Here is a 12,026-nt window from a genome sequence, read left to right on the forward strand (position 1 = left end):
TCTTGCTCCACCTTTCATGTATGTGTGTGTGTGTGTAAGTGGGTAGAGGATATTAAGTATAAGTAGTAAGTGTGTGTGCATGCATGCATGTGCATGTGTGTGTGGTGACAATGAAGTAGATAGATACCACATTTGATTCGTTTATAAATTCACATTGCAAGATATCATTAATTGACAGAAGTTCCTTAAATTTGAGTGCTATACAACATCTTGCTACTTATTACATTGCATATGTAAGAGCGCCCAAGATGAGGGCTTATGAGTTACAAAGAATATGCAGCAATATCACTTGACAAAACATGGTACATATGACAATATGAAGAGGTTGCACTTGTTATGTTCAAACTGGCCAGGGAAAATATTAGTAAGGAAAATGGATGCAAACTTGTGCTAGAGGTGTCAATGGTGCAACTCAATTCCCATCCTTTTCACCATATCCAATTATCTATGTTGTTCTTAATGAGTTAATGTTGTACAAATCCAACTCAACCATTAGACCCGATGTGCTAGCTCTGTGTTGTGGCAAAGTGTGTATATCAAGAAAGCTTTGAGGTAGTGCATAAAGGAGCTCAAACGGTTCACAACCACAATGAGGGCCCTGTAATGTTGTAGGCCAAGAATGGAAGGATTTCCCAAGAGGCACCTACTAAGATAGATGACCTTATGACCATCAAAGGATTCTTCTTTTTAATAATAAAAAGGGAGAGGGCAAGTGAGTATAGATAGATAAAAGGCTTAGGACCTATTGTAAGAAAGCAAAGTGGACACCTACTTGCATATGGCTATGCTTGTTATAGTGTGAGATGAAAGCCAAGGAGTAACAATGCACTATCTGTCTTAGTATAGCACAAGAAATCATTTCTAGGAGAAGAGGTACACAATGATAAATATGTCAAGAGAAGGCATACCCAAATTAGTGCCCTTAAATTGATTAGAAAAAATAATTTCAAAGCTATAGCCAGCCATCAACGAAAATTGATTGCAAGTGTGGTCCATGCTTATTTAAAGTGGACGGATTAAATCAAAGTGTAGCTATGGTCCAAGCTTGATGCCAAGAGGCATATTCCACGGTGAACTTCGTGAGGTTTTGCGGTGGGTTCTGTAAAATTATATTTGTTGTCGGGGCTCATACACAAGGTGGATTCCTTGTGTGAAAAGTCGATGGGGATGCTTGTCCTTTTCGGGCGTCTTGTTAATTTGATGTGCAAGTGGGTGATTCCATAACGGGTGATTCTGCAAAATACATATTTAAATTAATAGACATTTTTGAGTTTAGAGTGCGCACTCGTAATAAATTAAGGTTAGGATTGATTTCTAACCAATTTATTTATTTTGTAGAAGTTGAAGACTGCTAGGTATTCACTTTTGTATGTTTAATTTTATTATTTTCTAACAATTGTGAATGCTTCAGTTGATGTGTAGAGCAGGCAACGGTGGCGTTGGGAAGCACTGGGCGATAGCGTGTATTCAAGTTATTTAGAAGAAATTATCATTTTTGATGGGCGCGCATCCTAGGCGTGGTGCCAATATTTATTTTGACACGCTTATTTATTAAAGCACCTGACATTTATTTATTATTTTGTATGTGCATAGGTGCATGATTTAAATATTTGTTATTGGACATTGTATTTGGGCACAGCCCGACTCTTTGGGTGCCCAATAGCTTTAATTCTTTAGTGGGACAAAAGCAAACACAAAAGCTAAAGCGTGCTAATTGTAAATTGGGCTATTTTTTAAGCTTGGAGATGAATAATATATCAAATACATGCTTTGTGGAGCGCTCACACAAGGCATGGGGGGAGATTGTACCCAATTGGTCTTTTGCTTCATGTCATGCAAGTTTTCTCTCTTGTTTTTTTGCAAAAGTAGAGTTCTTTTGTTCTTGGGGATCTTCCGACGCTCGCTACGCATGCATACATCATCTGATCTGTGCACCAAAGCTTGGTTATTGTAGATTAAGGTAGCCAAATTATTTAACAAAAGGGATCATTTTTAAACCCTAATAGTATTGAATATTAGGGGTCATCCACTTTTAAATCATAGATTTATATGGGATATCCTATTAATGGGAGCATGCTTACTTACTCTATTCCAAGGGGCTCTAGATGATTATGCATTGAAATGAAGAAGGTAAGTTTATCCAAAAGAATACGATGTATGTTTTCATGTAGAATTACTTCATAGACTAAGCCAAGGGATAATGGTCCTCTATATGCATATGCATAGCCCAAGACACCCTTTCTAGTAGAAGAGGTTAACACACCATACATCGTGTACCTTCATGAATATGGGATCTCTATATGTGGAGGTTAAATGAGAGGGGACCACCTCTTGACATAGGAGTAGTCCCATGGTACACACCTTCTAGATAAGATGAAGTTGAACTATCTCACATTAAAAGCTATCTTAAGTTACATCTCTTGCAGTCAAATGTAGTATTAGCATTTAACCACACGAGTTGGGTTGAAATATACATAATCATAGTTGTCAAATTTTTGAAGCACACCATTTTGCTTAGGTGTACTATTGATGTTTGCATAGTTGTTAGTGGCAATGGATAGCCACAACTTGGAAACTCATATCATGTTTCAAACTTGAATGTCAGTCATAGCATATCTATAAGAGAAGTATAAACATTTCCACATAAGATATAGTGGGAATTGTGAGTGGGCTCCATGGCCTACACCTAGAGCAATGGGGCCACCACATCCAATGGGCTCCATGATGAAGGGCATGGATGTATATAGTGGGAATTGGGAGTGAGCTCGGGGCATGCACCAAGAATGGTGAGACCACAACATAAAGTGGACACTATGATGAAGGATATGAATGTATATCATTATGTGTTGTAAAAGGTATTGGCGATAAAATATCAAAGGCACACACCCATTGTTAATAAATTTTTGTCTAATCTGTGGTGATGTTTTAGCCTTATTGTCATGAATAAAGGGCACATGATAATATATGTATTAATCTTTAGATTCATAGCAATGTATATCAATCCATAAATAAAGATCAAGGTAACATTGAAGATAAGGTACATAGCATGACTTCACACCATACCCTCAAGTGAGAGAGAGAGAGAGAGAGAGAGAGAGAGAGAGAGAGAGAGAGAGAGAGAGAGAGAGAGAGAGAGTGTGTGTGTGTGTTACAAAGAAGAAGTATGAATACTTTACAAAAAAGAAATAAAGGAAACATCGCATTTCAAGACATCACTAGTTGACAACAAGTTCCTCAACTTTGAGTGTTATATTGTGTCTTGCTACTAATTACATAGTATACACAAAAGAGAGCCCAGAGATAAGAGGCTTATGAGTTACAAAGAATAGCAATATCACTTGAACAAATATGGTACATACGATGATATGAAGAGGTTGCATGTGTTACCTACAGACTAGCCAAGTATGATTAGTAAGGACCAATGCATGCAAACCTGTGGTGCAAGTGTGAGTGGTGGGTGTAGCTTGGTTGTTGCCATCCCTTTCACCATATCCAATTATGTGTGTTATTCTTTGGAGCTTATCTTACACAAATCCAACTCAACTATTGGACTTGATATTTTAACTTTTTATCGTGGCAAAGGGTTTATATCAAGAAAACTTCAAGGTAATGCATAAAGAAGTCTAGAGGGTTTACTACCATGGTAAAGGATTTGTTATGTTGTAGGTTGAGAGTGGAAGGATCCCCACAAAGAGAGAGAGAGAGAGAGAGAGAGAGAGAGAGAGAGAGAGAGAGAGAGAGAGAGAGAGAGAGAGAGAGAGAGAGAGAGAGAGAGAGAGAGAGAGAGAGAGAGAGAGAGAGAGAGAGAGAGAGAGAGAGAGAGAGAGAGAGAGAGAGAGATTGTAGGATAAGTAGGTGTGAGGTTGGTAGGCACGCAAGCATGAGACTGCCACATAATGCACTCTTTCTTTCTTTGAAATATCGTGAATGAATGCCATGTGTCAAGTTATGGAAATTATTCTATTAAAGATACTATAGATAAAGCATAAGAACACATCAATCACATCCAACAAGTTCAAACATTATTTTTGTCCTTCCAAAATTAGATTGGAATTCCCAAACACTTTAGTGGTTAATTGACTAATGTCAAGTTGGGGAAGGTATTTGATAGCACATATAAATGCCAAGCATTATCATCAAAATGGGATCAACATTAAGGGCAAGAAGACATTGGCTATGGGGCAGCACCAATTTGTTAGGTCAAAAGTTGTAATCTTACTATCTAAGTTGTAGCATTAAAGAAATGCAGCAAGCATTGGCCTCATATTTTTGTACAATTAGCTTTCACTAGAATCAATTTTATTAAATCTAGTCTTAGCCTACATCATGTCTTATTCTATGTCTCCGATCATGTCTTTTTGTGGACACCATCTTTAATAAGTATGTTTTTGGTAACTCAAGGAGCTTCTTGATCTTCTAACATAATTTCTATGTAACAAAGTCTAGAGAGAGTCATTTTGTAGGACAAATGAGGTTAATCTCACAAATAATATTGAGATTTGTGTATAGAATCATATTAGAAAAAGGGCACTCTTTTGGAATTATTAACAAAACTCTTTGTTTGGACACTATCCACTACTAGAAAGCTATTTGGGTGTGCCTTGATAATTCACAACAATAAGACCTCCTCTTATAATATCAACGCAAGTATATCAAACCATTTTAATTTTTGAACTTTGAAAGTTACCTTATATGTGACCTATGATGTGTCATATAGTCATGCATAGTAGTCTCATCATGTTCCCTAAATTATTGGCACCACCCAAAGTGAAAGAAACTCAATTGTAGGTTTGATTAGAAGGAGACACCTTTTGATCATATCAACCAAATGGCTTATAAGATTTTTCCTAAGCTAAAAAGCATAAGGTGTAGTTTATGCAATTTTCTTGTAGCTTCAGGCTAAGTAATATGGACCATGGACCTAGACTTGAGTGTATGTTACTACTATATTTCCCATGATTTAAATGTCAATACCTTTTACAATTTATCTTAGCTTACATATGATTGTTGATGAGTTTTAAAATAGTACTAGTTTAGACCTTTAAGGTGACATTTCTCTTTCACATACTATAATGTGAGCAAAAGTGTTACGCGTGCAAATATGAACTTATAGTCACATCCACATTTTGAAATTACAAAACTTGAGGAGCGGTCTTTTCTCATGTCTTTATTAAACAAAGCAACAATTGGTGAAGCTTGTGAGCAAGCACTTTTTGAGAGCTTTAACAAATCTAATCCATATACATAGTTATCAACATGGCCAAAAAGATATGTTTGTGCATTCATGAATCATGATCCCCCTGTCCCAAAAGAAAATTCATGTTCGTTGAATGCAAACAACCATGAATAGCAAATGCACGCATGTACAAGGGTATGGACTTGCATGTTATACTTGCACACAAGCAAGTTAGAGTTCCTTAAAGTTGTTGAAACAAGAGATGAATATGCCTAAAACACATGGCCATTACTGTGTTTAAACATATATGCTATTTATGCTTTCACATACCACCTTCCCCTACCCCTTTCATGTCCCCTTACATGCAAATGCACACATAGTCATACACTTCCATTCATGTGCAAGCTTGTGCATGTCCATGCAAACTTCGAAGCAATTTACAAGTTTACAAAGTTGTAAAACAATAAAGAAATTGGTAAAGTAAAAGTTGTTATAGTTGATTCGTTGAGTGAATATTGTAAAGTACTTAGTTATGTGAAAACACCATATGATAAGGAGGGACCTCCTCAAATACAACAACTTGCAAGCTTGAAAGTGGCTCTTTAATCAAGCATTGTATCACATCAATATTATCTGATTTTTAGGTCAGAATAGGTCAATATCATATATTGTTGTAGTGGGAAGTAACTTTTACTAAAGGAAAATTTTTTGCCTATCATATATTCTCTCCTTGTTGACTTGTCATTTTAAGGATTTTGTATGTTTTCTTAGTCCTAAACCTACTAGTAGCAATCTGTGGTTAGCCTACATGGTAAGACAATTGGACTCTTTGTTAGGACTCGCTCAAGCATCTTCAACATTAGATGTGGGAAAGGCCCTAAAATTTAGAATCTTAACACATAGATATTTGATGTGCTTGATAGAGGATCATGGTACTAGGTTACAAGGTTTTGAAACAAAGTGTTGACTTTTATGGCAACACCTGCATCAAATGATGTGTGTCATTGGGATGGGTATCTTTCTTAGGGGAATTTCAAGCTACAGGTTGAAATGTTCCATAACATAATGTGGTTGATGTAGTTGTGTTTTGTATTTCGTACAAGCATGCTTTGATGCAAGAAAGCCACCTTCTTGACTGCAGTGCACTGAGGCCCCAAGGGAATGGCCCAAAGGTCCAACTTGATAATCCCACTAGGGGCACCCAGGAGCAATCACCTTCCCATGGGCCACACCGTGGTGGAGCGCGGAGCCCCGCGGCGAGAACACAAGTTGGCACATTAAGGAAGGTAATGATGGATTGCATGAAGATCTAAGGACTCGATTAATGAACTAATTAAGAATCATCAAGGTCGTGAGGTCCTCCTCATCATCTTCTCACGGTTGGAGGTTAGAAAGTCCAAAATGCATGTATATTTTTAAGTGCTTGGAAGGGGACCATAGGCATGTTAGGGGTTGTGAGTCAAGCCAGCACAGAAGAGGGGGCCGGCGTGCCGGCTTGCCGGCCTCTTTCTTCCCTCTCTTATTATTCTTCTAATTCTCCTCCTTAATCTCCAACTTCCTCCATAGATCCTCTCTTTCTCATCTCTTCTGTACCCATGCCGCCCTCTTTCTTTCGCCTCTAACTCTTTTAATCGTCCTCCTTCTTAATCTCCAATTTCCTGCATAGCTCCTTTCCTTCTTATCTCTTTCTCACATTGTATCATCATCTTCGCCATCATGTACTGTCATCTCGTATACCATCCTAGGCTCGTCCTCTAATCGAATATCGTGCAGATTACCCATCCTAAGGACCTCCTCCGATCGAATATGGTGCAGATTAACCATTTCCCACATTGAATTGATACCATAAACCTGCACAGTTCGCATCGCCCAGGTCTTCCATTGCAACTAATTCCTCTTCCCTGTCGTTTGCCCTTCCCATCCATCATGTTCTCTCCAAATTGTAGCCTGTGCATATTGGACGGCTTCCAAATGCCTGTCGATGCTGCCGTCCCCGACTAAATAAGCTTCTTGTGAATCCATAATCCTATAGCACGACTACTGCTATCGATTGGCCATCCATCTTGACATGATTGCTTAGGCCTTCAAGCTCTTGCTAGGCTACTAATCCATCATTGGTTTGTCTTTGGCTTGCTGCCACTGCTGCAATCTCCACTCGATCAAGGTCTATAATGTTTGAAAGCCGGATGGAAGTAATTCAGCCACTACCTGCTATGGAGAGTTATTACTCAGTACCACCACCACAATCTGGAGATGTCCCACATTATAGGCATAGCAACTCAAATCAGTCCAATCGTTTCTCCTCTGATTCCACAAGTGACCTCTCTGATCATGCAACTACTATTAGCTGGCCTGCGGTGTCCGAGCACCGGTTCTCGGAAGCTCTGAGCCGAACGAATTCGCAAGTGAGCCTCGTCACTAATGCTGGCTCAGATTGCAACAATGGCCCGAAACTGCATGCCAGGGTGCTGTCATGCCAACCGCAGGTTAAGAAACGTCGTCATGGAACTGGTCCTGTATGGAAGCGTGCCATATACCAAGCAGAGGCCCTTACAGAAGCTGGCACAAAGCATAAGAAGCTACAACCTCCAATTGTCTGTAATGGCTCTTCTGTTGTGGAGGAAACTGGTGTGCAAGAATCCAGATGGCCATGTCCTACTGAAAACAACCATGTAGGCTCTTCTTCTCCTCCAATTGCATTTGTTTCACATAATCATTCTAACTGTACCTCTCCCACTGGAACTAGCCTCACAACCGAACAACAGCTCGCCAGTTTACACAGTGCAAGCTCTTCTTTCCAGACCTTCTCTGGCACAAATGACCAAAATTCATCCATCTTGAGACCCTCGTCTTCCTTTAAAAGTATAACCAGTGAGCTACAGCAGCTAGCAGCTCCTCCATCAGATCAACTCTTGTGCAATGATGGTTCTGCATCCAGTGGAATTTTTGCCACGTCTAATGAGGTTTGTGATCTCAATGAGTTAATGAAGTTCATGCTGGAGGACAATCATAATCAGAAGAGTACTGAACATGAGCCCAAAGAAGTTGTCAAAGAGAAACTCTTAGCTTTCATGGCGATGGACACTGATGGTGAATTTGGCACAGAGTCTTCATTGATTGAACCAACTATGCCCTGTTCAGACATCATCATCAATATGCAACAATCAAGAAGTGCAAGCTCTCTGCCTATGGAGGCTCAAATTTGCAAAGATGTAGCTAATAGTGTGTCCTGGCCAATCAACGGCTTTGATGAAACGATGGGGGCTCAAGCTGCTGGTCACCTCATGGAACTTAAAGAACCCTCTGCACAGAGGTACTTCGAAGAACTATATGGGATCTCTTATCAAACAATTTCTGGCAGTGAAGAAGGGACTTGGCTCTGTGCTACTCATCATGAGCTGCCTACACAAGGCCTGGATATCCACAGCTTAGAAGGGCACTGCCAGTCTCAAAAGGTGCTTCATCAGGTTGAGCAAGGAAGAATTGATGATGCTTTGCTGCATCAGGTTGATGAAGTGGGCCTTGATAATGCGGTGCTTCATTATGGCCATGACCTTGATCATCTCATAGTGGTCGATCCCCATGACAATCCTTTCGGTGACAGTCATGGGATGGGGCAGGCATCGGATCAAGTGACCAAAATGGAGTTCTGGGAGAGCACAGAGAACATTGTGGAGGAAACAAGCCTTTATACTGGTGCTCAGATGTTTGCCGATCCGATCAAGTACAACACTAAGAAACCATTCGAGAATGATTCAGGACTTCTGCAGAATCCCTCTTTGCAACGTCAGAAGGCAAGTAAAGGTGCTCACTCTGATTCAGAAGTGCTGGCTGCTGTAGCAACAATGGCAACAGCTTCTTCAGTGTTACTTCCAGAATCTCAAAAACTCAAAGGGGATGACGACAGAGACCATCAACAGCAGCTTAATCTTCCAATGATTGCTCCAGCTCTGGCCCATCATTATGACATTTTCCAGCAATGGCCAGTAGGACCAGCTGGAAGTGGTGATCACCACCATATTGGCACTGATTACAATGGAATTCGCCTAATTCACTTGCTCATAGCAGGTGCAGAAGCTGTGGGAACACGAGATATGGATCTCGCAGCTGTGATATTGGTTCGGCTCAAGGAACTGGTTTCCATATCAGGCAGCACCATGCAAAGGGTGGCTGCCTGCTTCAGTGAGGGTCTTCAGCATCGGATAGAGGGAGGGCGATCTCTGCAACAGTTTAATGCACACCATCATCATCACCAGGGCACAGCCTCAGCAGCAGTGACAGCCACAATGGCCACATCACACTCATCTTCATCTAGCAGCAATATTAATGGCAGTGGTGATGCAGGAAGAAATGCTCAAGCAAGCGATTGTGGGGGTGGACCAAGCCGTCCTGATTTGTTGGCAGCATTTCAGATACTACATGAGATCTTTCCATACATCAAGTTTGGCCATTTCACTGCAAATCAAGCTATCCTGGAGGCCATCAAAGATGAGAAGCGAATTCACATTGTGGATTACGAGATTATGGAAGGGATCCAATGGCCATCTCTGATGCAAGCCCTGGTGAGCAGGAAAGAAGGGCCACCACTCCACCTGCGTATCACTGCACTGTCTCGCCCCCATGCTGCTGCCAAGCGCATGCTTGCAACGGTCCAAGAGACCGGCAAACGTCTCTCTGATTTTGCTGCCTCCCTCAACCTTCCTTTTACCTTCAACCAGCTGAGAGTCGACAGTGACGAAGAGTTCCGTGCCTCGGCTTTGAAGCTTGTCAAGGGAGAAGCCCTCGTGGCCAACTGTATGCTGCATCTGCCCCACATGCCATACAGAACAGCCACATCGGTTTCATCTTTCCTCAAAGCCATGCGCAAGCTCTATCCTGTGGTTCTCACACTGGTAGAAGAAGAGCTAGGGTGCAACACACCCTCCATCTCCTCTTACTTCTTTGAAGCTCTCCACCATTACTCGGCCATATTCGATTCACTAGAAGCTTGTCTGCCATCTGAAGCAGTCGGCCGGATGCTGGTGGAGAGGGTTTTCCTAGCTCCACGCATAGCAAACGCAGTGACCTTCTGCGGCAGTGGAACATCGACATCAGGATCGACATCGACAGCAACCACAAGCACAAGTGCAAATCCAACCATGGCCAATGCTGGATCATCAGCATCATCATCATCCTCATCAACATCATCACCATCATCCTCTTCTAACTCATCAACATCGATGTTGGCTCCTTGCGCAGATGCAATATTGAAGCATCATGATACGCAGGCGGCAGCGGGGAGGTGTAACTGGTGCTCACTGGTGAGCGGAGCAGGCTTCAAGGCTGTGCCGCTGTCCTTCCACAACCTGTCGCAAGCCCGGCTGCTGCTGGGGCTGTTCAAGGACGGGTTCAAGCTGCAAGAGAGCGGCCACAGGCTGCTTCTGGGGTGGCGCTCCCAGGCCCTGATAGCCGCGTCAGCTTGGCACTAGCTGCGTACTGTTCACTACGTGAAGAAGACGACGACGAGGAAGGACACGATTTCATGGCCTGTGCCATCCTGTTATTATTCATCAGTTGTCTCTCGTTCCATCGTCCCTTTCCTCGTGTGTTCTCTCTCTCTCTCTCTCTCTCTCTCTCTCTCATTTCTCAGTCCCCATGAAGATGTTCTTGCTTGCCTTGACTACCTCAAAGTGCTCTGAGTAATTCTTCGTCATAAAGTCCATTGTTCTTTTCTAATGTGAAGACGCTAAATTTGTGTTAGTAAAGAAAAGGTTTTGCCATTGTTTAGATGTTACTTAGATCCATTCTAGGAGGGGCTAATTTCCTTTCCCATACCTTCCTTTTGGAATTTCTTGGTCCATCTTGTCTTACAAATGTCTTGACTACTTGGCATCATCTCAACATTAGAGATTATTTGGATCCATTCTAGTAGGGGGGCTTGCTTTCCTCTTTCAAGTATGTTTCTTTTTTAATGCAAAGATGTCAAATATGTACTAAAAAGGACAAGGTTTTTGCATCTCAGAGGTTACTTGAATCCATTCTAGCAAGGGTTAATTTCCTTTTTCAAATCTGTTTCTTCCATTTCTTGGTCCGTTTTGTCTTACAAGTGTCTTGAGCCTTTGTTTTGACTAATCCTTTTCATGGACATTATCGTTGCCCTTCTTAGGGGGTGCCATTGGCACAAAAAGAAATCAAACTACTAAAGCTACAAAAGTTACTAAATGTAGCATGGTCCTAAAACAACTCAATACTTAGGCTTTTTAAACTCCTTTATGATGGCTATGTCTACAACCCTTGACATATTGTATATATGGACTACGTCTAGAGCTTGTACAAACTATCAATACAATGTGTAAAGGGGGTGGACTATAAGTGGAGCTTGAGAGAGGCTTCCCCTCTCTTTTCTTACTCCTCTTCCTCCTTTTCTTGTCAATTGTAGCACTTGCAACTAGAGAGAGGAGGTGGTGGCTTGGAGTTCAAAGGAGCACATGGAAGGATCATGGAGCTAATCAAAGCTATCCTCAATAACTAGACTACTATGGTAAGCCCACTATGAATGGCTCCTTGAGCCTCTTGTTCTTTCTATGATTCTTGGTAGAGAGTAGAGAGAGCACTAATTGATTTAGAGATTGGAGTACAAGCCATCTAGTGAAGGCTATATTGAGCCACAAGTGAGAAGGATGCTTAAAGAAATAAGCATTTCACAATGGTTTTGGATATGAGATTGTGAACTCCAACTTGGTTCTATAGTTGAGACCTAGGTTTGAGCTCCTGTTGGATAGAGGAGCTTGAAAATGTGACCATCATCTAAGGCAGATGAAACTCCATGTAAGAGAGAGAGAGAGAGAGAGAGAGAGAGAGAGAGAGTAGA

The 12,026-nt window shown here is 41.3% G+C and overlaps 1 protein-coding gene across 1 annotated transcript; it reads left to right on the forward strand.

Moving 5' to 3' along the window:
* The first annotated feature begins 6,363 nt into the window (after positions 1-6,363).
* On the forward strand, positions 6,364-11,457 carry LOC148027410 (uncharacterized). The gene has a single exon (XM_087689090.1). The coding sequence runs from the start codon at positions 7,348-7,350 to the stop codon at positions 10,642-10,644; it is 3,297 nt and encodes a 1,098-aa protein (XP_087545216.1). The 5' UTR covers positions 6,364-7,347; the 3' UTR covers positions 10,645-11,457.
* Positions 11,458-12,026: the final 569 nt, after the last annotated feature.

The sequence above is a fragment of the Lygodium microphyllum genome, chromosome 12 (assembly GCF_053477565.2).
Source record: "Lygodium microphyllum isolate KBCC chromosome 12, Lygodium_microphyllum_v1.1.10, whole genome shotgun sequence".
Lineage (NCBI taxonomy): Eukaryota > Viridiplantae > Streptophyta > Polypodiopsida > Schizaeales > Lygodiaceae > Lygodium > Lygodium microphyllum.